At 44.7% G+C, this 28,000-nt stretch overlaps 1 protein-coding gene across 2 annotated transcripts; it reads right to left on the reverse strand.

The window, feature by feature from the left end:
• Window positions 1-93: 93 nt before the first annotated feature.
• Upk1b (uroplakin 1B) lies at window positions 94-27,995 on the reverse strand. Of its 2 annotated transcripts, XM_042259300.2 has the most exons (9): window positions 27,498-27,995; window positions 26,805-26,921; window positions 16,575-16,662; window positions 15,395-15,595; window positions 12,731-12,805; window positions 11,963-12,085; window positions 9,656-9,835; window positions 5,935-6,018; window positions 94-1,004 (listed from the first exon to the last, which is right to left on the reverse strand). In XM_042259300.2, the coding sequence occupies exons 3-9, from the start codon at window positions 16,641-16,643 to the stop codon at window positions 954-956; spliced, it is 783 nt and encodes a 260-aa protein (XP_042115234.1). In that variant the 5' UTR covers window positions 16,644-16,662; window positions 26,805-26,921; window positions 27,498-27,995; the 3' UTR covers window positions 94-953. The 2 variants fall into 2 exon arrangements, with proteins under 2 accessions (XP_042115234.1, XP_042115233.2); XM_042259299.2 differs by lacking the exons at window positions 26,805-26,921; window positions 27,498-27,995 and adding an exon at window positions 20,716-20,838.
• Between the last annotated feature and the right edge of the window lie 5 nt (window positions 27,996-28,000).

A 28,000-nucleotide genomic window follows, 5' to 3' on the forward strand; every position in this document is an offset into this window, starting at 1 on the left:
GTGTGTCCCCCACTTCTTCTGCTTTAATCCCCACAGTTGGGGCTCTTCTTTTGGAAACCCTGTTTTGTTAGACTCACGCAGGACCAGTTGAAATCAGAGGAAGTGGGCATATTTTATGGGCCTCTTGTTAAGCAAACAAGGGTGAGTTGTCAGGACTTCCTGCAGGATCAAACTATTTTGACAGCAAACAAAAGTTCCTATAAATCACCTGCTCTAATAGCTGACTTGGATCTCCACGTTGAAACCGTTGAGGGCAAAGACTGAGCTGGTGTGAAATGGGCAGTGTCCATGTCCCTAACGTTTATATACTTTCAATTAACCGAGAATGAAGTTGCTAAATGCACGTCACTCCACAGGGCAGGAGAGGAAGTTGGAAACGCTTATTAAATGAAAATCAAGGATCATCCCAGAGAATAAAAAGTATCCAAAGGTGGTGGGTGTGTCAGGAGCACCGCCAGTGTAGACAGAAGCCGTGGCAGAACCAGAAGCAGAGGCGCAGCTCTGCAATTCCCTTCCCCCCCTCCCCCAGTCCACACGGTGACAAGCAAAACCCTTGCAAGGTCGAAGAAAATAGTAAGAGATACAGGCTCCCTGTTTCTTGAGTTTGCTATTAAATGCAGACAGAGCTTATGATGGTAAGGCAGATTCCCTCGAATGTCATTGTGCCCCCACCTTAAACATGAGCAGGAATGAGAGTCATCTCCACTCTCCAAATTTTCTGTCTCATAGTACATAAATATGTTGCAGAACGTTAGCCAAGGATGAGAAATATTTCTGCTGAGGACTGCAGCAGCCTGAGAGTCTAAAGGAAGCCCATTCCACCTGAACTGGCATTTGAGTGAGAAAAGCATCTGTCGCTATGGAGCACACAGAAGGCATGTGATGAAGCAGCGGGCTCCAGCACCAAATCCAGAGTCACCCGAGGAGGGAGGTATGGCGGAGACACTGTGTGCTTAATATTCAATTCTGCTCCAGTAGAACATGGTACCCAGGAGAACCCAAAACTAGAATTAAAATGGGAAAAGGAAAACAAACGATTAAGACAGGATTGTAAAAACATCCACCTTAATATAAAACAATGACATTCATTTTGTTCAGACTTAGGCGACATGGAGTTTCTAGCAGTAATTTAAGTGACGGTAATCTTAGGGGCCAGCTGCGGCTGTGTCCATTCCACGTGAGAGCATTGCTTACAATCTGCCACTCAGAGCAATTTCTCCATTCCCTGTGTGCCCAGCACTTCCTACGCTCTCTCTCTGACTTCACAAGTACTCTACCCATTTCTGCACTGAAATAGCCTTGGGGAAATTCTTCCTGCCTGTTATCAAAGCTAAGGACTCTCCTGTGATACTGTTTCTAGTTGGAAACTTGCAGGAGGCCAGGGGAGTATACAGCAGGTGACAACTAGTATTTAACAGGTCAACCCACCAGACCCACCTGATGGGGAGCCCTACCTGGAAAGGCTGTTGAGTCACTGACTGTAAATGACTGGTTGTTTCTGTCTGTAATTTCTCTCATGTGCCACTTCATTTCTTCCTTAATAACAGCTATGGGTATTCTCCCTACCGCCTGTGTGTTTATCGAGAGAAAATATCCCATCTTTGGGCACACACACTGCTGTGGATAGTCAGGAAGATGATTTCTGCTTAATCTGTATAATTCTGATAATACTAGAATATTTTTCATAGCTGACACAGGAAAGTAACAGTATTCTCAGTCACAAAGACAGCTAATTTTAGATTTCAGAACAAATTCAAAAACAGAGCAGCTGAGAATACACAAGGACAAATTCCCAGGTGTTCATTGCTAAATCAAGGTCAAATATGAAGCAACTTTGGTAGACATAACCCTCTGCAGTAATTCTCTTTCTGCATGTACCCCAACCACTCAAGGTTCAGCAAACTACTGTTGATTGTTAAGTCCTGAATTTCAATGACATTCTCTGCTTGGAAATGCTAACCACTCAGGCTACGTGTTTGGCCAAGCATTACTCATTGGTCAGTCAGGACGAGCTTCCTAGCCTGAGAAAAACTGCGTGACTTATCATATGTTATGAGAATGGGTCAGACCTTGAAAATGTAACATATAATTGTCCAGAGTGTGGCTGTGTGAGAGAGAGTAAGGTGAGAGAGTGAGTGAATAATGTAGAAGTGTGTGTGTGTGTGTGTGAGAGAGAGAGAGAGAGAGAGAAAGAGAGAGAGAGAGAGAGAGAGAGAGAGAGAGAGAGAGAGAGAGAGAGAGAGCAGTGTGAAGGAGATGCTGCTGTGTAGAGGAGCTGTGGAAAGAGTTAGTTGTGAGTGTGTGTTAGATTGTGTGTGTGTGTGTGTGTGTGTGTGTGTGTGTGTGTGTGCATGGGTGTGCAGAAGGAGCTGAGGAAAGAGAATGAGAAGCTAGGCAGGAGAGAGAGCAAAAGAAATTTTTCAGAAAGAGATTCTGAGATGTGTGTTTGCAAAGAGAGATATATAGCTGTATGTTAAGAGATGTAGCTGTGTGAAGACAGATTTTCAGAGAAAGAGATTTTTTTTATATGAAGTAAAAGAGAAAGTTACCAGCAGAAAGAGTGTGTTTTGTTATTTTTTCCCCCTCAGATAGAAAAGGTTTAGCCCTCACTGAATTTGTGGATTTTTTTTTTTTCATACCCTGGTAGTGACTAGAGGCTGGCCCTCCAGCTACCAATAGAAACTGCATAGATTATTTATCTTTTTGATTTTTATTTATTTGTTTATTTTTGAGATGGGGTCTCCTGTAGCCTAGGCTGTCCCTGAACTTGCTACGTAACTGAGGATAACCTTGGAATTTTGACCCTTCTGCTTCCAGTTTCCAAGTAATGGGATTATAGGCATGGCAACCATACTTGCTTTGTTCAGAGCTGGGGTATAATTTGGGGGATTGGGCGTGTTCAGCAGGTGCTTCACCAACTGAGCTACATCTCCAGGCATTTGGGTCACTTTCTCCTTCTAATCTTGGAACCCTTTCCTCCTAAAATGCCTGCCACCTGGAATGACTGCCTCTGAAGACTCCCGCAGAGCCTAAGACCTCTCACTCAGGTGTGGAGTTGGAAAGTCCGGCCTGTGCCAGATCTACCGTCTACTCCCAGGGATCCTAGCCCTGCCATTTTACTTTCCTGAGCCCCAGTCTCTGCGTGAAATAAACTTCATACCTTCTCCCTCTCCCTCAGATCTAGAGCTGTGAGGGAGACAATGAAATAATTCCTGGGCCTGATGTTTATTATAACTTGTATGCACCGGGCACATTTGTTCTCAAAATTCTCTGAAGAATTTGAAGCACAGGGAAGTAACAAACGCAAAGACATAGAACCCAACAGGCTTTAGGGAAGCGGTTCTCAGCTTCATAACTGTATTTTTGCTACTGTTATGAATCATAATATAAATATCTGATATGCAATCTACAAGGGAGTTGCGACACACAGGTTGAGAACAGGAAACCCCTCTGTGAGCAGAGGTGAGCTGGTTATGCTAGGAGTTCTTCTCAAGGACGGTTCCTTGTTGGGCAGACCTATTGATCTTGAGGGCGTTTCGTGTGAAGACTAGCTGACATGATGTCTCATCCATAGCAGAGCCTCGATATCTCTAGCTCTTATCCCCCTCTCCTGAATTTCAGGAGATTTACAATATCTATCATTTAGAGTTTGATACTTGTGTACAGTCAGTTGGCAACCCCATGATGCTCAAAAGCCTTTAAAGGTCCTGTAACTCGTGGTAGCACAGGACCAATGGACACTTCCCTGTTGTCATTTAAATGGACTTAGTAAATAACTGAGCCTTTACTCTGTTAGGCTAGGTGTTGGGGAACTAAGAACAGCTGGCCCTCGGCCTCTGGCAGCATCAAATATGCATTGGGACATTGTTTCACAACAGACATGAACTCCTAAGAGTGATCATAAAACACTTCCTGAAGGAACAGCTCTCTCTCCTCTCCCTCATTTTATACCCTCTCGCTCAGTACTTTCCAAAGCATAATACACAGACACCCTTCAGGGGCCAATGAGGTCAAGAATATTTAGGTAACAGGACTTCATTTGCCTCGTCAGTGTCTTTTACATGGGCACTGGTGATACAAGATCAGCACAAGGTAAGACTGCCAAGTCGCAGAGAGAGACAAGGCAGAGGCACTGAACTGCATTAGTTCTCCGTGTACTCTGCATGGCTGTGCGCTTGTGGGGAGAAGGCAGAGGCAGGGGTTTATCTGGGATCGTCCTTCATGGAGCAACCAAACCTACCGATCCTATTGTACTGTGACCTTTGATTACCCATCCTTTTAATATTCTGTATGATAAAAAACACACCAAGTCCCATGGCGTATTGAAATACAGTTGTGCAAAAGGGAATCACATATGTAGTTGGTTATACATTGACCCAACTTTGTTTTTCTTAAAACACCATTTTTATTTGAAAAAAAAAGTTAAGAAGTTATGGTTATTTAGGCTTGGATATTTGGGCAGATATTTTCTTCAAAACTTACAAAATTAGTCTGTTACCTCAAGGAAAACACTTAACAATATGTGGATGAATAATAAATTTGAGTTTTCAAGCAAAAAGTCAGATCTCTGGAGAATTAATTGATATGCTGCCATGGGTTTGATAGTATCCTATTCGAGATCTTTTCCAGGGTGACAGCATTAATGAATATGATCTTTTGGTGTCCCATAAAGAAATCAACAAACACCAGCAAATGCTGTGAAGCATAATGAGGCAGCATTTCCCCAAACAGCCAGTTCGTGACTTAGGTATTGATCCAAGATTTGTGCAAATAGTACAGAAAGTTCTTCATTAATCTAGTTTCAGATTCTGTATTGCAACTGATCTTGAAGAAGCTTGTACAGAAGGGCACACAGTTTCAAAGGAATATTCATGATATTCATCTTGAATAAGGTTACCAAAACATTCCTGTTTATAACGACACACTGTAATGAAGGATCTAATTTCTTCCTGTCCTTCAACGGTGGTGATGTGTTAGCATAGAGTGAATGAAGGAGCACTTGTGAGAGACCCAGCTTCCTTTACGAAGCCAGATTTCGACAGGATCGGAGGAACACTCAAAGCAATACTACTTCACGAATTTTTCATTTTGTAAAATAGTTGTTATTTTCTTATCAGGGTTATGTTGTTTATATGAACTCGTAACTATTAAATATTTAATTTTTTCAGTCATTATACTTAGTGGAAATAAATGTCAGTAGTCACTGGCCACATAGAGAAAAATATATATATATATTTTTAAATCCTTAACACATTTCAAGGTGTACAAGAGTAACCAGTATCAAAGTTTGGGATTGTTTCCCAAATATCATGGTTCTCAGCTGTAACAGAAATTTAGAATCATCTAGAAAAATTACTAAATCAAAACACAAACACAAGCCAAATAAAACAAAGTGCCCAGGCCCAGCTGTAGGATCAAGTGAAGAATCACAGAGTGGTTGGTACATACAGGTTCTGTCTGTCTAGGAAGTTTCAATATGCAGCCAGGGCTGGGAGCCAGGGCTCTGACCTCCCTGTGTTTTCCTCACAGAGAGGCAGCAGAAAGTGATGAGACCGTGGAAAGGAGCTAGACAGCTAATGTTGGGCCTCAGAAGCTGTCTAGAGAGGTGACAGGATGGGCCTTGAAGTCTAGTTGCAATGAATGACTTCAATGTGGAACACAGCTGGAGTTCACTAAGAAGCCCAGGTGGATTCATCTGGGACATCTAGAAGAAGGGTTTCTAGAGTAGGCCCATCCTTTCCCTGGGAGGGAGGTTGCCATCCCCCACCTCAAGGGAGCCCATCATCCTTGGTCTGGTGGTAGAAGTCTTCTGACTACCTTAGCTGCAAGAATTGGTGTCCAGACTTTTTAGGACTGTTGAATTAACGAGGGACCTTCTCAAGGTCTCTCATTATTGCCCCTTTCTGAAATAAAACATGTGCTGAGGATACTCACAGTCCAGCAGAGGATGGCAAATCCAAACCAGGCAACTCCCCAGGCATGCCGATCCATTGGTCCAGAGATCAGTTCATAGCAGCCCTGGGAAGGCAGCATGAGTTACATTAATATGGAGAGGCTAGAGCAGAGATAAGAACTGATGCCATTGGATTAATAATTGACAACCACGCAAGGCTAGAGTTGCCATCTAAGGGACTCTACACAATCTTAGGGATCACAGGGAACACCCAGGAAATGCACAAGCCCGGCGATTCCATGCACTGAAAAGGTCCAGAGGCAAGTGTGCTGGATTTGTCTGCAAATTTCAACAACTATTCTAGGTTGGCCATGAAGTTCAGGCTCCACCCAGTGGCTACAGGTGTGCACTTGAGGTTCTGTCTCCCATGATTCGGTGTCCTCACCTTCTTAAGCCATATACATGCCGATTTCCTCCACCCCTGTGCTTTAATAGTTCCCTCAGTTCCTCTATTACATTGCAGAATGCCCAAATGAAGACTCCTGAAATTTTCCTTGCTTTCTTTATCCAACATTCAACACATAAGCAAATCCTTTAGGGTCTATTTAAAAGTATCACAAATGCAGACACTCCCAAGTCTTTTTCCTTGTACCACTCTGGCCCCTACAGGGCCTCACTTGAGGGTTAAGCCCATCTCCAAGAAGAGCATGCATGGGCATCCTCCTGTGTTACTGATTCAGCAGATCATGGGACAGGGCCTAGCACATCTGACCCCACTCAGTAGATCTAGGTTTAACCATCCCTTCTAGACATCTCACAATCACTCTGGCCTTGTAAGGCTCCAAAGTGCTAAGGATTGTACAGGCTGCTTCCTTTGCTTAGAAGTGTTCCCTAACACTCCAGTTCCCCATCTCCGCATATAATTCAGAACTCTGCAGATATCATCTCAACAAAGGCGTTCTGGACAGCCGCAGAAAAAGCAGCTTCCTTTTTATCATACTCCATTTACAAACCCTGCTTTATGTCTGCCCCTGGCATTGCCACTTCCTGGAATTTGTGTATTTGTGTGCAGTGGGTTCCTTATTTGTCATCTATAATAAAAAGCAGCCTCCACAAGGGCAGAGGTTTTGAGTGCTTGGCATCTAGTAGGTACCCAACAATACTTTACAGAATGAGAGCTTGTAATCCCAGCATTTAGGAAGCTTAGGCAAGAGAATTATAAATTCAAAGCCAGTCTGAGTTACATAATAATGAGTTTAAGGCCATTCAGAGCTACATAAAGAGTTCAAAGCCAGCCTGAGCTACAGAATGACATCTTATCTTAAACAAATGAATGAATAAATGAAAGAACAAGAAAACAGACAATTAAAAGATACTAATTAATGTTTACAATCTTCACTTGGAAAACACAGAACACTCCCATTCTCTTGAAAATCTTGGGAGGTAATCATTCATCAAATACTATATGTAAAAGACAATTTATGCCACGTGCTGGATCCTGACTTGGTCACTTAGCTGGGGCAAGACAGAAAGGACTCTTGTCTTTGTGGGACTCACAGTCAAAATCTCCAGTTTTCCAACTCATTACTGAGTTTCCAGGAGGCTAATCATTTCATTAGGACTTTACACTCTTAGTATATATTAATATTCTTGAGGTAAAGTCATCAGAATTTGTATGTAGCATTTTTCAATGCTTATGAAGCCTAAGTGTGTGTGTGTGTGTGTGTGTGTGTGTGTGTGTGTGTGTGTGTGTGTGTGTGTGTGTATTTGACCTACTATGTGGAATTCTGGTTGATTTCCCTCATTACTATACTTAGACTCTCTTTTCTAGTTTTACCAGTTTTTATAGCCGTAGCCACACTTTGGAGCCTTGCGAGTGTTGAAAAGCTTCAGCATGCTTACGGAAGGGGGAGTCATCCACTCCTTCATTCCCTTATCCACCCACCGAACAGTTATTGAGTATCTGTCTTGTGCTAATCATTGCGTCAAGTACTGGAGATAGAGAACTAAGCAACGCAGTCCTTCAGGCAGCTCATAGAAAGTCATGGACAAGGTACATTGAAAAACAGCAGCAAAGCATAGCAGATATTGGGTGGACTGTTTTCTTGTGTAGCCAAGGATTGCTGGAGCAGAATTAGCAGCACCTGTATGTCAGAAAGTGGGGATGTATGGGAATCTGGGGGAGCGAGATAGGGGGAGTCAGGCTGATAGATCTGCTTAGGTTCAGGGTGAAGAGTGAGTGAGATTGAGGAAGTGGGGGCGAAGGAAGAGAGGGAGAGATGTCAGAACTTGGGAGCTCCGTTGAAGAGTGGGGATGACTGGTGATGTTTTATGCCTGTGCTTCAGCTGGCTGGTGGTGGAGATGGAGACACGGAAGGCAGGGAAGGTCAAAGGACGGTGTCCAGATGGGTGTGGAGGTCCCAAAACAGTCGAAAGAAGAGGAGTGAATTTGTGTTTCGCCTTCAAACGCACCTATCTAAGCCTGAGTAAGTGGTTTTAGTAGGTTTTCATAGCTGGAGTGTTCTGTATTGCAGGGGGAAGACAAGGCTTTGCAATAATTGGAAGGTGGATGCCCTTTTTGTCCCTTTTAGAGAGAAGACACTGTTGGCACATGACTGTAATTCAGTAAAGACTGGTGTGCATGGGCCACTTCCAATGCTGAAAACATTTCATGTTTTGAATGTTTCATGAGTAGTTTGAATAGTTGGAGTGATGGTTACATCTTATGCTGATTATAAGCAATACATTTATTTTTTTATTACAGCCCGAGTATAACTGACTAAAACAAGGCCATAACAAGGTAGCTATAAAGCTCAGTGAGGGTTGCTCTGCTACAAAATCGTCGGTATCACTCCCATGTCCTTTGTGAATGAACACATCCACTTGCAGTCCAGGTACCTGCCAGGTGTAACAATGGCGTCACTCACTGCAGATGTATGGATGGCTTGTGGCATTACTTCTGTAGGGAAAAGCCTGATGCTTCTCAATTATTCGACAGACTGACGTACTGCTAGGCTTCCTCACATTGACCACTCCCAAAGCAGGGCAGCAGAGTGTTTCGGTGTGCTGTGTCAACAGATGCCGGTTTACAGGGTCTGGGAAAGCTCACTAAGACTTTGGAGGACTATTTCCAAGCCTTTATGGATGTGGGGTCTGTGCTTTCAAGCTCTATGGCTTGGGGTTGAAGCCTGGCAGGCATTTACTAATTGTGTGAACTCGGGCAAGGCCCGATTAGCTTCTCTCGCTCATGTACAGACCACAGAGCACAGCCAGCAGTGATGTTGGAGCACCCCAGGCATTATAGTCTGTGTGTGGCACAGGACACAACATCTGGCCTTCAGGAAGACCTCAGTAAGTGTTTCGTGATCATCATCAGGACGCTTTCATCAGCCCAGAAGCACTCTGATAAAAACCATATGCATGTAAATATTTCAGCCCAAATCTCCAATCTAATCCTGCTAGACACTGCCCGCCTCTGACCTCAGCAACTGCCATTGTTTTGGAGCTGAATAATATTCTCTTCGTATATCAACCTTTCCGATTTACATTTTGCATGCCTTCCTCTAATGCAGATATTTCTCATAGAACCAATTCTAGACATTACACAGATTCTAAATGAGCACTCACAGAGACGGAACTAGATAACACGAGGTGTAGGGAAACATGTAGACTTCCTTACGACATTACTCACAGCTGACCATTATTTTCTTCATAAAGCGCAGAAGCACTTCCTGCTAGGTCTTCGGAGGGGAAGGGACTCACCTGACTGTGGTAATAACCCGGCACTCCGAGTTTGCAAGCGTCCAGGTTGACAGGCTCCATAACCTTGTTCATGACGCAGCACTGCCGAGGCCAGGGAAAGTCAGCATCGTTATTCTTCTCCCGGAAGGCAGAGGTGTATTTCTGCCAGTCTGATGGACCATTTACACCACAGCAGTGGTCCTGCCAGAGGATAAGAGACACAACGTTATCTTTATGACCCATACCAAAGCCATCAATGTCACAACCTAAAGCTTTGTGGACAGAGTACTAGAAAGCATACCATATCTTACATGACTCAAATATTTCCAAGCTGGAGCTCAAGGTTTTTATGTTTTTAATTTACCAGCCATTAATGAACATAACACTGTAAGTTTCTAAGGCAGTAGTTCTCAACCTGTGGATCACAACCCCTTAGGGTTTGGACTGACCCTTTCACAGGGGTCGCATATCAGATATCCTGCATATCAGATATTTACTTTATGATTCAAAACAGTAGCAAAATCACAGTTATGACAGCCAGGCAGCGGTGGCACACGCCTTTAATCCCAGCACTCAGGAGGCAGAGGCAGGTGGATCTCTGTGAGTTCGAGGCCAGCCTGATCTACAGAGTGAGATCCAGGAAAGGCATAAAGCTACACAGCGAAACCCTGTCTCAAAAAAACAAAACAAAACAAAGAAAGAATCAGAGTTATGGAGTAGCAATGAAATAATTTTATGCTTGGGGGTCACCATAACATGAGGAACTACAATAAAGAATTGTGGCATTGGGAAGTTTGAGAACCACTGTTCTAAGGCTTATTTCATTTGACTATAAATTTGAAATGAATATAGGACCTATCTTACAGAATTTTTGTGAGGATCAAGTGTGTTAATATAATTAATTTACTTGGTACAGCAACTAGCTTGTAGTAAACTCTTAATAGGCATTTACAGAGAAATAAGTTGTTTAAAAATCATAAAATGAAAAGTTTTAGTAGTAAAGACATCATTAGCAATTATTCTTGTTTTCCTTTTATGTATTTGTAATATTTTCCTAGAGTAATTATGCATTATATTTATTTATTTATTATTTATTTATCTATTTTTTGAGACAGGGTTTCTTTGAGTAGCCCTGGCTGTCTTAGAACTCACTCTGTAGACCAGGCTGGTCTTGAACTCACAGAGGCCTGTCTGCCTCTGCCTCCTGAGTGTTGGGATTAAAGGCCCGTTTCAGCACCTCAATTTATAAAGGAGAAAGTAAACTGGAAAAATATTTCAGACCTGGTGGCACACACCTGTCCCTCTACATAAGAAAAGGGGGTCAAGCAGACACACATCTGATGCCCATGACTCTGTACACACTGGAGAGAGGCTATAAAATCCATACTGTGTTCTCTCCTTACCATTATCTGCTAAAATGTTTCAGGGAGGAAGCAAAAATTATAGGCCTCCTTCAACTTTTAGAATGAATATAGCCAAGCAAATCTAAGGACAAAGATCATCTTGAAATAACGTGCAATTTCACCATTTAGATATAGGATATAGCTAACCAGGAAACAGACTAATTCTGTGTTGTGTGTGTTGTGGTGTGTGTGTGTATGCATGCACATGCATTGTCAATACTGTAATCCTCAGTGAAAGCAGGGGATGACTGGAAGGTGGTGATAAAAAGCCCCAGTAAGGAGACCACAGGCTGATGGCGTGGACTTCAAGTGTTTGAACAAAGAGGGAACCAAGGGAAGAGAGAATATAGAAGCTGTGCAGAGAAGGGGGGAAACCTAATCAATTTCTAGGTTTTTAGGGCACATGAGGGTAAGAAGACAGGCAGGGGACAGTATTTGGAATAAGTTTGGATATATGGAATGATGGCCACTTAAAACTGGGTGATTAAATCAAATCACATCTCCTGATACTTAGCAGAATTCTTCATAGGAGATAATAAAAGGTGAGACAAGTACCTATCACTATTTGAGTTTGCTGTGGGGGGGGGGGAGAGAAGGCCCCCTGTTCTGTCAATGTAAGGGAGACCTAACATCATAAGAGGCAGAACATATTATTAATCTAATGTTTTTTTAACATACACTCTATAAAGGTCGGCTAATCAGCATTATAGCTTGATATAAAATATGGATCCCGAGGCCTCACTGAGTTGTGTTTAGCATTCCCCCTTCCTCACCCTCACCAGTAAACAAGAGGCATTTCTGACCCAGCCAGGAACAAGTCTCTACCTGAAGGAAGCCGCTGGAGACACTGACCTCACTCCCACCCACATTCAGGTTGTTCCTGGTTCAGATGTGCAGTGGCCCACCGCAGGACCACACGCCTTACCTGCAGCATGAGCCTATCCCAGGTCTTGGTAACGCCGGCGTTTTTCCACTCATCATCATTGGTTGGGGGGCTGTTGTTTTGATACCTCACCAGCATCTGCTTCAGGAAGAGGTTGGTTGTGAACTGCAGGGGTTGGGGAAGACACAAGAGGGAGCCTCAGCACACCTGCTCCCAAGAAAGGCAACATCTTCTGCGGAGCCGGTTGTCGAGGACACTGAGCATCCTCTTGGAGAGAGGCTAAACTTGGGCACCGAGCACAGTTGGCTGGGGCTGCTGCGGGTTTCCATAGAAGAAACTACCGCCTGACTGGGGTAGACGGGTGTTCTAAGATGGGATAGATTAGGGAAACAGTGAGAAATAGAACAAGAAAGAGTCTGAATTGTGTCTTCCACAAGGCAGAACGTGCAGGGAGGCCACAGCATGGTCGAGTGATGACCAATGCTGGGATCACAGGCTGGGCATTGGGAATCAGGTTTCCTAGGATCGGAAGTCTTGCTGTGGTCACTTGTCAGTTATGCGTCTTTAGATAACTTTCTTTGCTTTTAAGGTCCCTTGCTCTTTCTGAAGGAATCGCCTCTCTCTTTTCATTTAGAAAAGACAAGCAATACTTCCCATTCTAGGTTTCTGAGTATTCAGTAAAAACGCACTCATTAATAGTGTGCATATCAGCATAACCAGCACACAGCCAGGGTTTAAAGCATGTCGGTTGCTCCCGTGCCAGCCAGTGTGGCTGTCATTTTTGCTCTATGCTTTGGGGACCATACTCACAAAGTCTCGCTGTGTCGCTGCTGTGATACAAGATGCCACTTCAAAACCATACACTATGAACATCATAATGAAGTACTGGGAAGGAAACAGAGAATTAGAACAGAAATCCCGCCACGTGATTCCTGTGAGTTTTAGCAACATTCGTCTAAATGTAATACCCAAGTACTGAGTAGTACAAGCTCTCTTTGATCAGGTGCTTGGAACAAGGCTAGTGCTAGGTACTAGGGACAAGGTGGCATGTGGGTCAGCTCGGTTCTCGGCTTATCTCTAGAGAAATGGCCATTCAATTCAGAGTTTTCTCATCCAGCACCATGCATTTCGATTTTAACTTGGGGGAGCTGATATAAACAATGAAGGAATGTGCAGGGGTGGGTGTGGGTGGGTTCAGAGTCTTCGTGTACACACACACACACACACACACACACACACACACACACACACACACACACAGTGACTGGCAAGACAGCCTTGGTGCTTCATACACGACACCAAGCATTGTAAATCTCATCTAAGTGGGAGTCACTGTCTTCATGGATTGCTGAGAATGTAGAACTACGGAAGCCAGGAAAAGATGACAGAACACCTTCAATGCCCTGTGTCTTTCCTACCCAGGCTCAGCTGTAACAAGCAGGCAGCCTTCAGTCATGGAGACTCACTGGTGAGCTCCTGCCACCGGCCCGTGTGACACCATCTCTGGTGAGGGCAGAGCAGAGCTCTCTGTGCGCTGCTTATGCTGTGCGTGCAGGCGACGAGCCACTGTGGGTGGCCAGCTCTGCACAGCCCTGACCCCAGTGTCTGGCTGGAAAACAGCAGAACAGCGAGTGGATGCCTTTCAGTGCGTGTCAATCTCTTGTGAGAACTTGATCTCTGCCTTGCACACTTTTATACATGCACTGTTGCCCCTTATGTCCTCTTTGTGCAGAAGGACTATGGGAGTCAGTGGGGGGAAGACAGGGGAAGCTGTCTTCCCTTTTGTGGGGTATCTGTGCGTTCAAAGGTCAGGGCCATTTGCTGCTTTCACTATCTGGCCCTAAAAACAAACCAAAACAAACGCAATCGCCTCGGTGAAAAAAATCAGTAAAAAGGGCCTTCTGAGACACCAGAGACCCATACCCCCCACCCCCATATTGGCTGTTGCCCTTGTTTCCTGTCTAGAGCCTTGGTGGCTCCCCTCACAGATCCTCAGGATCCTCTACAATTAGGACAGAAAGGAGGCATTGGTATAGGCATTTCTCCTTCAGCTCCATAGAGAGGACTCTGTTCCTTGCCTTTCTTCCCCGGCTCAGTTCTGATTTGTCAGACACATATGGCTGGCCCAGAAGGAGCCCAGGGTGCAGTGGAAGCTGTCTTGAGGAAGATCCCCCTCTTCTCTCCCTCCCCACTCCATCACCCTCCCCCCCGCCCCGGCCCCGCTCTCTCAGAGTGGGTGTGTTTGCCCTGGAACTAACTCACCCAAAGGGGTCACAGAAGGTAAATATTCTGTGTTCCCAGGCACTAGGGCAATGCTTTACCTTAGGGACGTGAACCAGCAAAGTCCCTTAAGCGGCCGAGCTTCTTCTGTAGAAGTGGGACTCAGGGTAGGAGATTGACTTCAGGGGGAAAGAGGGGTGGGTGGGTGAGTGTGTATGTGCATGTGGTCACGATGGCATAAACTGATGGCCTGGGGCCCAGGAGCACAAGGCGGAGGTCTAGACCCAAGTGAGTTTCTTCCCTGCTGGCTAACATTTCCATTTGCAAAGGCAGAGCGTGATCTAGTGAGTGGCTTGAGACCACAGAGTGGTGTGAACTGGGTCACTTCCCATGGTGCTGTTCAGGGTCTTCCAGGGTTCCTGGACGGCAGACCCAGTGACAGTGTGGGAAGTCCGGGCCATCGCACAAAAACCGTAGGCCTTGAACTCAAAAGCCTTCAGGAAGGTTCTGGTTTGCTTTGAAAATTTCATGTCTGTTTTGTATCTTAACATACCAATATTTGACTAATATTAAAACAATACTTAAAACTAGTATACTTTATACTTAATACTTAAAGCTGTTCAAGGGAAGAACAAAATCAAACAAAAAGGCTCCCCCCTGCCTGTGTCTTTTCTCCTGCTCGTATAATTCCTGGCTGCGAATGTTGGGCACATGCAGACGGTAGGTGAAGAAGAATGTATCGGTGCACATAGTCACTAGACCACCTACAGGTGTTTCTGTTTTCAGTTATTTTTACTGGCACCTGAACTTGCAATCATGGAGGGCATCTTTACAACCTGCATGGATGATCTCGCAACAGGGGATCTCCATTTGTTGTTATTTATTTATTTTTTTTTGTTTTTACCACTTACCTGGGACTCTTCTTCCACTTAGCTCAGTGCAAACCAAAGCTCTGTGCTCAATGGAGAAAAAACAGTTCAGCAAAATCGGCCCAGGAAAACAACTGCAGAGAATTTGTTGTTGTTGTTTTGAGGAAGAGTCCCTTGTAACACAGGCTGACCCTGAACTTGCTACACAGTCAAGGATTACCTTGAATTTCTGATCATCCTGCCTCTACCCACAGAGTGCTAGGATTGTAGATGTGCAATACCATACCCAGATAATACGGTGCTAAGGTTTGAACTTATGTGTGCTAGGCAGGCACTCTATCAACTGGGCTACACCTCCAGCTCTCAGAGCCTTGTAAGGTCTTACCGCCAAGAGGATTTTCCTGCTGGACTTCATAATTCCTACAATGGCTAGAACGGACAAGCAGAAGAGGCAGATGCCCACAAACATGCCTATCCAAGCTGCCCCGTAGATATCATCATTGTTGGTGGCTTCAAGCAGTGGGTAGAGACTGTGTTGGTCGGATACAAAGAAGATACACTCTGCCGTCAGGGCGATGCCACACATCTGGAAACAAGCCACGAATGGATTTGTCAGGCTGGTGGCCAAGAACAGAGCACTGGGAAGGGGATGGGGGCAGGGTACGTTCTAGAGCCAAGTCCCTTCCCTTACAGAGGCTTTATGCAATGGATTCCTCATTGCCAGGAGATCCAACAACTATTTGTACTTTGCTCCCTTCTTCATATACCCTCTGTCTTTGATGCTTTCTTCCACATATAACTCTGTCTGTTTGCTATTTGGGAAAAGATTTAGGTAATCTCAGACCATCCATTAAGCCCCTGTGATATGACCCACTTAGCACTTTCTTGTATGAAAGTTATTCCCCATATCCTGTCTCATTGCAAATCTTCCTCTGTTGTAATACTTGAAGTGTCCTGGCCATTGTCACAGTGGTTCTGGAATCCTAGTGACTGTCTTCCCAGTGTTCATATTCTATGGGTGAGGAATCATGGCCCCAAATGATGATGACTCATCCACAGCTATACATAGAGAGGCAGAAATGGAACGGAGCCACAGACCAGCTCTCTTGACTCCTTGATTAGTGCTCTTCCCTTACCCTCATGCCCACACAGCTTGGCCTCTGAGACACTCTCACACTCTGTACAGAAGAACGTCTATCCCAGCACCTTCAATAACAGAGTCCCCAAGTCAAACCAATGTGAAACTGAACAGAAGCATAAAGGAATGTTCAGCAGGTGTGTTTGGATGTTGACCTTGGTGAACACGACTCTTAAATTCATTATGTCTTAAAATTGGAAAGGAAATATCTATTTTAAAGTTGATCATGGTGTTCTGTCATAACAGGTAGTTATATATGGCTATTTTAAGATTCTAGCAAGTATATTTCTTACCACATTTCTTAAAATGAAGGTGCTATAAAGGGGAGCAGTAATTATATCATTTTCTTAAACTTTCACTTTTAATTAATCTAAAAACCATGCTTACAAGAAGAATACGATTTTTTTGAAAACTACTTATGACTTACACCAACAATCACATGTCCAAAAATCAGCAGGCCCTGTAAGCAGCGAACAGTGGAATCATCTTTGGCCATCTTCAGGAGTTCCCACAAGCTGAGGACACAGTTCAGAGTGTTAGAGTTTGATGGGAGCAGGTAGCAAATATTGCTTCAATGTCTACACCGTCACCAAGTCATGACATCACCTGTTTCCTTTTTTGCATCCAAATCAAAGTTGTGAGAGCTTTTAGTAATGGTAGCAATTTGATACCCAAGGTCAGCAATCATGGAAGTTTTATAAAGATTTTTAAAAAGGCCTTTATAAAAATAAAGGCTGTCAGAGTTTGATCAGTGCCTATCAGGAGTCCTTAGGGTATGAAGGCCTCCAGTGTCATTATCCTGAGTCATTATTCTTCAAGGTTCCCAGGGGAACAAAAAGTAGGTCTGTCATGGTGATGACCAGGCTGACAGACACTGATAGTCCCTGGTATGGGCTCTGCCATGCTTGGACAAGGCCATCTGCAGCCACAGGGAAACAAAAAGAGTTGGCTGAGATCACTACGGCCTGTGGGTAGATGTTAAATATTTTGTTATGCTAAAAAAGACATAAGTTGCACATAACAACGTTTTCTGTTATATAGGAGACATGCAGAGAAAAGAGGGATATTTAGCTCCCCTGTGCACTCTTCTAGGAACCTCATGTACATACCAGATTCTCAGAACCCAGCTAGAGCAACAGTGTGGGAGAGAAGGAGGCTCTTTTGCACACCAGGAAATCAAAACCTAACTAACTGATAAATCAGTACCTCTGAGGCCACATAGACCAGCGATAGCAGATACGGTGGCGTCTTTGGTCTGTGTGACTCCAAGGCCCACACTCTTCCCTGCAGCTTACACTAGCTCCTAGACACTATTTATACTGTTTATGCCAGATGCAACTAAACACGGACCTCTGTCTCCTTGAGGATCCTCTGGAAGGAACACAAGGTTAAGTGTTTGGGTCAATCGGTTTGGCTTCTGCCCTTGAGACACTGAGAAAGGCTGTTCACATCCCTTGACACTTAAACTAATTGCCATTATAAGTCTAAAGGTATTAAATTACAAAAGTGCATGTTGGGGCACGTAAAGATGCATAAGGAAGATCGTTACATTCTAGGATTTTGTGCTAGAAGAGAAGCTAAGTTCTCAAGTAGCTATAATACTTAAGTAGATGTCTAAATACATGAGTGGGGTCTGGGTGCGAAAGACTCCAGCCTAGCTGATTATAGAGTCAGCCTTTGGATCAGGAGAGGAGAGGAGGATGTGAAGGGGGAAAGTGAGATGGACGGTAGGCATTCCAACGAGAGGACCAGTGAGGGAGGAGATTCTGAAGAGCGACGTGAAGACAAGATAGCGCGTCAGCCAGTTTGGCTGAACTCCTGGGTTGTGGACAAGATCTGCTGGGAGGAGCGTCTTGCTTGTTTTATTTCTCCCCTTCATGTTTGCCTTCTTAAAATCAGGTGTGTTTATGTGTCTGTGTGAGTGTATGCCGTATGTGTGTGTGTGTGTGGATGCCTGTGTAGACCAGAGGCTTTGGATCCCCTGGAGCTGGAGTTAGAAGCTGTTGTGAGTCACCTGGTGTGGGTGCTGGGACGTGAACTTAGGCCTTTTAGAAGAACAATTTGTGCTCTTAACTGCTGAGCCATCTCCTTCAGCCCAAGTCTCTTATACGACTCCGGCCTTGATAAATGTTAACTCCATTGTTGTACTATAATGTATTAATAGCCTAAGTAATTTAAACTAAATTACTAAATATTTTTCTATTTCTTTTTACCTTAAAGGCCGTGGCTATTTAAGGAGTTAAAAATGTATGAGTGTTTTTGGCTCAGGGTTTGGCACATAAACTCCTCCGTCAATGTTTGTCAAAGAAACAGAAGAATCTGGGCCCTTGTTACACCATCTTTCGACACCACCCACCCTGCGGAGTTTCTGCTTAGAGATGCCGTTTATTTATCTGGAATAATTCTTCCACATCAGAAGGGTAGAACCTACGGCGTCCAGAAGGCTCCGCCAGGAAGAACCTAACTGGTACAGCCGGATCAGTTACATTGTAGAGTTCAGTATTGGCATGCACGGACATTAATCCTGACCAGTTGGGCTGCTCTCTAAACCAGACACACAAATAACCCGACTTTGAAAGATAGAAATTCGGATAATAGGAACAGAGAGTAAAGGGCAAATATCTGGAGAGGCCAAGTTCAACACTGTCACTGACCAGCCGTGTACTGACTGACTCTGCAACCATTTGTCCCACAGCCGTCTCTTGGTAGTGGTTCGTTGGCCTCAAAGGACAGAGAATTTTTTCTTTCTTTCAGGGAATCTAAAGGGGGACTCTAGCAACATGGATTTAAAAAGCACATTCACTGGACCCAGTGCTAATTAAGGGAAAGCTTTGAGGGATGCGGAGAAAAAGGAAGGGGACCAGGTAGAGGTGCAATAAGGGGTCTTAACTGGTCCAGAAGGAAGCTGAAGGGATCCTGAGCAAGGGATGTTGCCCCAGTGACTGACAATGATTTCCCAAAGATGCTTTTGTCACCGAGCTTTAGAAGTGGGTAGTTACTGTTTGGCTTCCTGGCTAAAGCCGGGTGGAATAAGAGGCAACGACAGATCAGCACCACACGGGAGAATTCCCAGAGTCAGAATTAGGATGAGAAAATGCCGACCAGCATGGAGAAGAGAAGGGAGGGGGCAGGCAGGAAGCTGGTCTTGGGCAAGAAGAACCTGGGAGGAACCTAGACTGTGGCTCCAGCTCCAGGGGATCCAATGCCCTCTTCTGGCCTCCAAGGGCACCTGCATGCTCGTGCATGTACCACTCTACTCCCTGACACCTAATTAAAAATAAATCCTTTTATTTTTGTTCTGTTTTGTTCTAAAGAGAACTATGCTTATTTTCCAAAATGACCAAAAGGAATGCAAGCTGCCACCTACCAGCGCCCACAGTGCTCTCTATTCTGTGTCAAGTACCTTTTGTTCATCTTCTCAATAGACCTAATAAATGGATATTTTTGCCAAAAAAAAAAAAAAAAATCTGTGCTTGTTTCTTATTGCCATAGTAACAGATTTCCTCAATCTTACAAATATAATATCTGACAGCTTGGGGTCAGAAGTCTGAAATGAGAGTCAGTGGGTTAAAATCTGTGTTGGCTGGGCTGCACTCCTTTTAAAATTTTAAATGTTTTGCATTTCTTAGAGTTTCATGCATGAGTACTGTACTTACAATCACTCACACTTCCTTTCCTCTCCCCTCTAACTCGTCCTGTGCTTGCTTAATCCCTCTCAAATTTATGACTTCTATAATTATTATTGTTTTACACACACACACACACACACACACACACACACACACACACACACACACCCTACTGAACCCATCTAGTGTTACTCCTATGAACCTGTATTTAGGGTTGACCACTTGGGGTTGGATGACCCATCTGGGGGCTGGCCACAGAGAAAAGGGGTTCTCTCTCTCAGCAGCCATTGACTGCCTACAGCTCTGCATCTAGGGGTGGGGCCTTGTGAGATTTCCCCATCCACACTGGTGTTGTTGTGTTGAGCATCCCTATTGTTGAGATTTCACAGGATACATACTCCTTAAGGATCTAGACAGAGAACCTTTTCCCTTCCATCTTGACAATGAATAAATTCGGAGAGACTCATTTGCTCAAGGCCATGCTGCCAGAAAGCCCAGGACCCAGAGTCAAATCCGAGTCATCCTGACTCTAAGTTATTTAACACCAGAGTTTAGCAGCCCTGACACAACACTAACACTTTAAGTAGAAAAAGGAATGCCTGTCTAGCTTCCTTGCCAACTTGGGGACAAAGAGAACACATACGTTTTCTCTCTTCAGAAGAGCCTGTCTTGACAAAGGTCAGAAATGCCAGGCTGCCCTCGAACACTTGACTAGTTTCTTGCCGTAGCCTTTTCATGGGGCATTAACACACTAATATTTCCCCACTGTTATCCAGGATCCCGTACAGATGTTTTCCAAGCCCATAGCTTTCCCTTCTACTTTCTGGAGATAAAGGGTGCAGTGTGAAGTCAGTGGGAGACCGGCGTTTGACAGCATTTCCTCAGCCACTTGCGTGCTCTTTCATGGCGATAGGGTCTTTGGCGATCGTCCAGACTAACCTCAAACGTGTGAGCTTCCCACCTGGGCTTCCCAAGTGTGCCACGATGCCTGGCTTTGTCTCCTGTTTAGATGAAGTAGGTGTTTGTGGCAACCCTCTCATAGCCATAAATGTCTAGAGGAAGCCAAATGCGAGCTTCCTGTTGGTCACGGTATAGTCTGGTAGTTGTGGTCTAATGCTGAGCACGCTAAACTAGGCGGCAGGATGCCAGATTCGAAGTCAAGCCTTCCTGTCCAGAGTTACTCTGAACAGTGACCAATCTTCCTCGGGTCTATTTCCTCATTTATAAAATGGGTAGAATACAAGTTATTTCACAGGACTATTATGATCATCAAATACTAAGATGGTTTACAAACAAGACATTGTTAATGATGACCAGTTTGGAAAGGAGAGGGTCTTGGGTTAAGGTTATGTTTAATACCCTAGAGACCCATGGAACATAGGGAGGAGGTACTAATGATGACTGGTTGGTCCTACTGTTAAGGACTGTTAAGGACTCCCAGGTCAAGGAGCCTTGTCACTGATGGGCAGCTACTCTGCCAGAGGGCACTGGAGGCCTCGCACCCACTCGTACCCTTTTGTGATTCTTTTTGTTTCCATGATTGGCTTGAAGAGGTTAAAAAAAAAAACTCACTAGGAGAAGAGAAAAAAGCTTCCTAGCTGTGCTGGGGTGTGGCTAGTGTCAGGTACCAAGTTGCACGTCTGTCTTCAGGGAGGGTGTCTGTACATTCCATCAGCATTCCTGCCCAGTTAACGCTTGCCCTTGTGCCCTGGCCGTTGCTGAGCCCTCTGACTCAGACCATAGTGATGAAGACATGACCTCTGAGGTTTCTCTCGCACAGGGGATGCTTTCTGTCTCTTTTCTTCCCCTCTGTAAGAACGTAACGTTAGAATCCAGCTGCTGCTCAGGCTGGCATAGCTCGCAGCAGCTCTTTCTCTTCTATAGATGCTGGCAGGAACCCTACAAGGATACTGTCTGTGAGTCTCTAATGGACAGACTTCCAGGTGCCTGGATCTGTCACCTGGGATGTGAGCTTACATTAAAGGCAGGTATTGGTGGCTACACATCCTGTTCGCCTTCTCTGCCTCCTTCCAGGGAGCCTGGGTTCAGGCTTGTGCTTTGAAAGCTCCCACATCCCCAGTTGGGTATAAAAAGAGACCCCACTTCCGCCATGTGGTCCCCGATTCCTCTCTTTAGAGACCCTGCGATGTTGTCTGTCTCTGATCCTGGGGCCTGAACATTTCTCCGAGGCTCCACCATGCTGCTGCCTCTGCCTGCCTAGGCATGGCATCAATAACTGTTCTAATAGACTTTTCACTCCCCACGTTCCCTCTGTGTCCTTCTTGAATGGCACTCTCCTGCAAACCCTTTACTCTTAGTATTTCCCATGGAGGGTTTCCTGAGTGTTATAGCAAGAGGCTCCCCAATGGAAAGCACTGGTTTCTGTTATACTTGTTCCGCTCCCAGAGTGGCAATAGTGTCTGACACACAGGAGGCATTCCGGCATTTTTCTGAATAAAGAGAAAAAGTACATGGATGTTTGTTTGAAGAAGTGAGCGCGTAACTGAACGTGTGAATGAGTGATTTGCCTAGAGCTTGTTGCAGATGAAGTTAAGGAATAGGGAGGAGCAGAGAGAATATGGGCTTTGGCTAGATCTTGGCTTGACTCTTAGTTTGATCACTTGGTTCTGGGACACCAGGACTCCTGTTGAGCTCTATCTGTTAAGGAGAATTACAAGGCCCAGGATCAAGAGTTCTGCAAAAATCAAATGAGACTATGCAAAGGTCTCAGGCCCATATTGGTTGTCTGGCCAATATTAATTTTCTTGGCTTTTTGCCTCAGCTTCTTGAGGCAGTCAGAGGAGCTCTGACAAGCCAGGAAACATTGAAGGCAGCAAAAGCAGTGGTTTCATTTAAAAAACAAACAACACAACACAGCACAGCCGTGATTTCAAAGGAAATGAAGATACACGATTTCAGTCTGGACTCTAGTATATAAGAGCAGCTCAAAGTGGTGCTTCCTCAGCTGGAAGAGAGTAGGGAGTCTGTGACCCCAGAGCACCCCCCACCAGCTCCCCATCTTGTCCAAAACCAGTGTTCTAGGACTACCAGAAAAGAAAAATGTAAGCAGATCCCTAAGCTCAGAAGACAGTCACCCAAAGAATTTATGGAGTCAGACAGCCCTGGCCACAACGGATGTTGACAGCGTACAGTCTCTGTGCAAAGGGACCCCGAGTCAATGGAGGAAGTCTAGAAATTGTTCCTGGACAACGGACAAGTGAACTTACTTCTGTCACACACAACTAGAAGGATATCTGGAAAAAGATGCGCTCCTAGTACGGAGGGAAAAGGAGACAGGATTTGTGTGAAGGCTCATAAATGCCTGGAGGCTGGGGATGCTGCTCAGGTGGTAGGGTGCTTGCTTCATCCATCCAGTGCCCTGGGTTCCATTCCATGCACCACATAAAACCAGATGTGGCACATGTCTGTTATCTCAGCACTGGGAGGCAGAGGCAGGAGAAGCAAAGGCCGAAATCTTCCTCAACTCCATGGTGAGTTCCTGGCCAGCCTGGGGTATGTGAAACCCTATTTCCAAACTAAACAAATCCTGGAGAAAAGAGTGGACTAGTACATGTTTTGGATTAAAGCCAAAAGGTTTGATGAAGTTCTATTGTGAGAGTTATTTTTAGCTTTTTAAAAACCTTTTATTTTATTTTATGTGTGTGGGTGTTTTGTCTGCATGTATGTCTGTGTACTATGTGTTCACAGGGTCCAGAAGGGTCGGATCCCCTAGTACTGTAGTTACAGACCAATGTGAACGGACATGTTGGTGTTGGTAATAGAACTGAGGACCTCTGGATGAGCAGCCAGTGCTCTTAACCACTGAGCCATCTCTCCAGTCCCCTGGTAGTTATGTTTTAAAAGACACTATGACTATCTTACCTTTCCAAGAAGAGAAAGAAGTGGGAAAGCACAAACAGGCACTTCTCCACACACAGGCTACAAACTGTTCTCTTCGCATGTTTGATAAAGAAGTATTGAATAAACTTCTTACTAGGGTTAATTAAACAATTTTTAAGAAGATTTATTTATTTTATGTGGGTGAGCATTTTGTCTGTATCACATGCATGCCTGGTGCCCTCTGAAGTCAGAAGAGGATGTCAGGTCTCCTGACACAGAGTGGGGCGTGTCGGCCACCATGTGGGTGCTGAGAATCGAACCTGACCTGGGTCCTGTGGGAAAGCAACAAGTGCTCTTAACTGCTGAGCCATCCCTCCAGTTTCTGTGGTTGCTAATATTATGCGTCAACTTGGGTAGGACATGGTGCCTAGTTTTGGCTTGTTTTTTATTTTTATGTTTTCATCCCTTGAAATACCAGTCTAGGTATTGCTATGAAAATTCTTTTGTTCAGATGTAACATTTAAATTAGTAGGCTATTTTTTTTAGATGAGGTCTCACTGTGTATCCCAGACTAGCTTTGAATTTGTGATTCTCCCACCTCAGCTTCCCAAGTGCTAGGATTAAAGGTGTGTGCCACTGCACCTGCAGGGTCAGTAGATTTTAAATAAAGTAGCTCAGGAAGGCCTTCCCCAGCCATTTGAAGGCTGTAAGTGCAAACAGTGGCCTACTTTCTAAGATTATAACATAGAAACCCAGCCTGAGTTTCCAATCTGCATGATCAACTCTGAGTTTCTAGGCTGCTGACCTGTTGTGTAGATGTCAGACATGCTGGTAGCCAAAATCGCACAATCTAGCAATCCAGTTCCTTAAGATCAAGCTCCTCTTAATAGATCAACACACACACACACACACACACACACACACACACACACACACACACACACACACACACAGGCACTGGTGTATGTGTTGTGTGAATATGGGTGTGTGCATGCTATCACCTACGTGTGGAGGCCAGAGGACAACTTGAGAGAGTTGGTTCTCTCTTCCTTCAATGGGTTCTAGAATTGATCTTAAGTCATCAGGCTTGCTAGGCAAGCACCTACCTGATGAGCCGTCTCACTGGCCCTAATATTTCTTCTTTTCAAGATAAGATGTTTCCATTTATATTTAAAACTGAGAGGCGTTTAACTCCCCTGCCATTGACCTGATTTTATTCTCACAGTTAAGGGAATCTTGTATACAAAACCACCAGGAGGGAGCCTTCCACCCTCTCCCACTCCTCCTCTCCTGCTCAGCCTTCTCTCTTCCCTCTAATTCATGAGACACCATAGATACAGAATCACTCCTAGGCTCCCGACTAAAATGCAAAAACTTCCAGGAGAATCATGGCGAGTTTGCTGAGCTATCAATAGCAATGCCTCATTGCGAGTGATTTCATTAGATCTTCCTTCTTACTGATCGTCAGAAGGAGAAGAAAGGTACTACCGGAAGGAAACAGACCCCAAAAGGAAGTACGACTTAAAAAGACAAACCTCCCTGGTCAAGCCTGGAGTCTCAGGCAGGGTGTGGTGGCACGTGTCTGCATTTGCATCACTCTGGGGCCAAGAGAGGAGAGCTCTGAGTTAGAGGTCAGTCCGGGTGACACTGTGAGAGACCCAGTTTCAAAACACAAAACAAGGCTGGGGATGTACCTCAGTGGCAGAGTGTCTACCTAACAAAACATAAAACAATGACGACGACGACGACGACGACAAAAAGAAAAGGTAAAGAGACGGAGGGAGAGAGGAGGGAAAAGAGGCAAACACAGATATACACACACATAGAGTCAGAGACAGATACAGGGAGAGACAGAGAGAGAGGAGAGAGAGAGACGAGGAGAGACAGAGAGGAGAGGAGAGAGCGAGAGAGCAAGAGAGAGAGAGAGAGAGAGAGAGAGAGAGAGAGAGAGAGAGAGAGAGAGAGAGAGAGAGAGAACGCACAGGCACACCTGTGGCTTGGGTCTTTCTCTCTGGATAGATGACTCCCAGAGATGTAAGATGTCCTCTTATCTTGAATTCCGTTCAGCACACAGCGCTAGAGACTGGCTCACAACTGTGACTTTCTGAAACGTCCCACACTATTCTCACATACCATTTCCCTCACATATGTTCAGTTTCCTTACCTGGCCGTACTAGAAAGGAAATAGGCAGGCTGAGATGAATTACACAAGCGTCAGGTAGCAGAGAGCAGAGAAATGGCTGTGCACACTTAACAGTGACGGCACCGTTGGCTGACTGTGTGCCTCCCTTTACGGGTTTCCATGTAAGGGGCCCCACCCTAATGAAGAACAAGTCCCAGTGACCCAGCACCTCCGTGATTTAATTGCTCAACACCCTGGGAGGACCTTTGCTTTTAGAAGTGCTGATTTTTTTTTTTTAGAGGTTAAAAATGTTTTTTTTTCTTTTCTTGTGCGTTCATTAAGTTTTTTTCTTTTCTTATGAAGTTATTCACACCCAGGGTGTTGATAGCTCCAGACACGTTGAATAGGTTTAAAAACAATTGCTCACCGCACAAGCTGATGTTCAGAGCAGAAGAGAGGTGAGGCTCACCTACCCGTCATGAGATTGTCTTTCCAACTCATTACTTCCTTTTCTTACTCAAGTTTCTTGCACCGGAGAATACACAAACCACACCTCAAACTCATGCTAGAGAAATTTGGATTAAGAAAATGGGAGGGAGGGATGTGGGGAGAGGGAGAGAGAGAGGAAGACAAATCAGGGGCCTTCCTCATCAGCGTGGTCTCTGCCCCTGGTAGGCAGCACTGGCTGGCTCATCGGGTTTTTGGGCGGCCTGCACAGCCATCGGGCCTGGATTCCAGAGCTGGGCACAGCTGATTCTGCCGTGGATTTAAGCTGTTGCTCGGAATGTAAGCAAAAGTGGAAAAAAAAATTGATGTTTCACTTACTTTTTTTTTTTTTGGTCTACGGGTTGCCTAACTTTTCTTGCTATCTAAATGTTTATGAGCCTTTCTACATAGTTAAAAAATATAGGAAAGTTGATAAGTTGATTTTGTAAGCCTAGTACAGCAGAAAGCCAAACAGTGTGCTGTAAGGGGTCGGGGGAGCATTTTTACACTTATTAGGAAGATTAATGAAGAGGAGAACTGCTTTCTCATGGAACTAGAAAAAGTACAGCCACCGTGTTACCTGTGAAAATGAAATGATGCAGAGGCGAGAAACACAGTGTCTTCTTCCGGCTGTGCTTATCAATTCTACTCAGCAAGAAACGGTCCACAAGCAATTGCCCTGACTTTTTATAAGGACCTTAAAATTAATAAAAATTCATAAATGTTCTTAAAAATACCTAAAGCTACTGATAAATGGAAATTTAGGCTTACAAACAGAATCATAAAAGTATAAATACCCAATAATACCAGTGTTAGTTGAAACAATTTGTGTAGAAGTACTAGAATAAAAATAATGCGTATCGAGGACCTGCAGATCCTGGTGGGTCGACTCATTGGCGAACAGTAAACATCGGTCCCTAAAAGTGGCCTTGATTAGATAAAAACTAATCTGTTGACTTATTCCAGACCACACACTGATGAAAGCAGAACTGTTTGCAGGGAAGACGCATGAAGAAACTGCCTCACAAATTCTTTCAAGGCTTGTCAGACCAAATGATTTTTGACAAGAACAGGGAACTTCTTGTCAGGCGAAGAGGCACAGGTAATTATCGAAAGAACATTTCCCAGAAGAGTTACAAGATCTCAAACGACAAAAGGGACAGACTCTAGCCATTTGGGGTATATCCCCCCCCCCCTTTTGCTCAATCCCACTTCCCTGCTCCCAGGAGAGCGGAGAGCTCAGCAGGCTTCCCTGAGAAGTTCCTGTACTCACATAGTGGCTGCCGGGTGGGGTGGTCTCTTCTCCCTTCTCCTCCCGACCTTGGGCTGCACTGACTCACTCTGAGGTGCACAGCAGCCCAAGGTGCTTTTCTACCCTACTGCGTTCTCTGGAGCTCCAGTCCCACGGAAGGGTGGTCTGTGATTGGGAGGAGGCATCTCACATGGGCTGAGTCTGATGCTGCCTGAACCTGCCCTGCTGAGCAGGAAGCGCTGTGGGCAGATTTCTGCTGCTTTGGAATGTACATCTCTGATGGAGAGTTCAGCTTTTCTCCTTGAATAGAAACTCAGGAATTTTGTGTTTCGCTGATGTTCCTTCGCTTGAGCGGACCATTAAGTTCTCTAGCGGTTGCGTATTAAAGAAGCCTGCTCATTCTTCCTTCTCTGTGTACTTGCACAGGGTGAGGGCCAGGCTCAGTTTCTGTGACCACAGGTTATATTCTCAAGGACAGTCAATGCTTAAATAATGTTCATATGGTGAGTGGTACAGCAACTGGT

The sequence above is a fragment of the Peromyscus maniculatus genome, chromosome 12, assembly GCF_049852395.1.
Source record: "Peromyscus maniculatus bairdii isolate BWxNUB_F1_BW_parent chromosome 12, HU_Pman_BW_mat_3.1, whole genome shotgun sequence".
Lineage (NCBI taxonomy): Eukaryota > Metazoa > Chordata > Mammalia > Rodentia > Cricetidae > Peromyscus > Peromyscus maniculatus.

Excerpts from the sequence above, each read along its gene's own strand:
- Upk1b (XM_042259299.2), bottom strand. The coding sequence starts at position 20,822 with ATGGCTATGAGAGGGTTGCCACAAACACCTACTTCATCTAAACAGGAG. Across the intron at positions 15,596-16,574 it reads TTGGACATGTGATTGTTGGT|ATGTGTGGCATCGCCCTGAC; the intron begins GTAAGTCATAAG and ends GCTTGTTTCCAG. Across the intron at positions 12,806-15,394 it reads GCAGGAAAATCCTCTTGGCG|TACTTCATTATGATGTTCAT; the intron begins GTAAGACCTTAC and ends TTTCCTTCCCAG.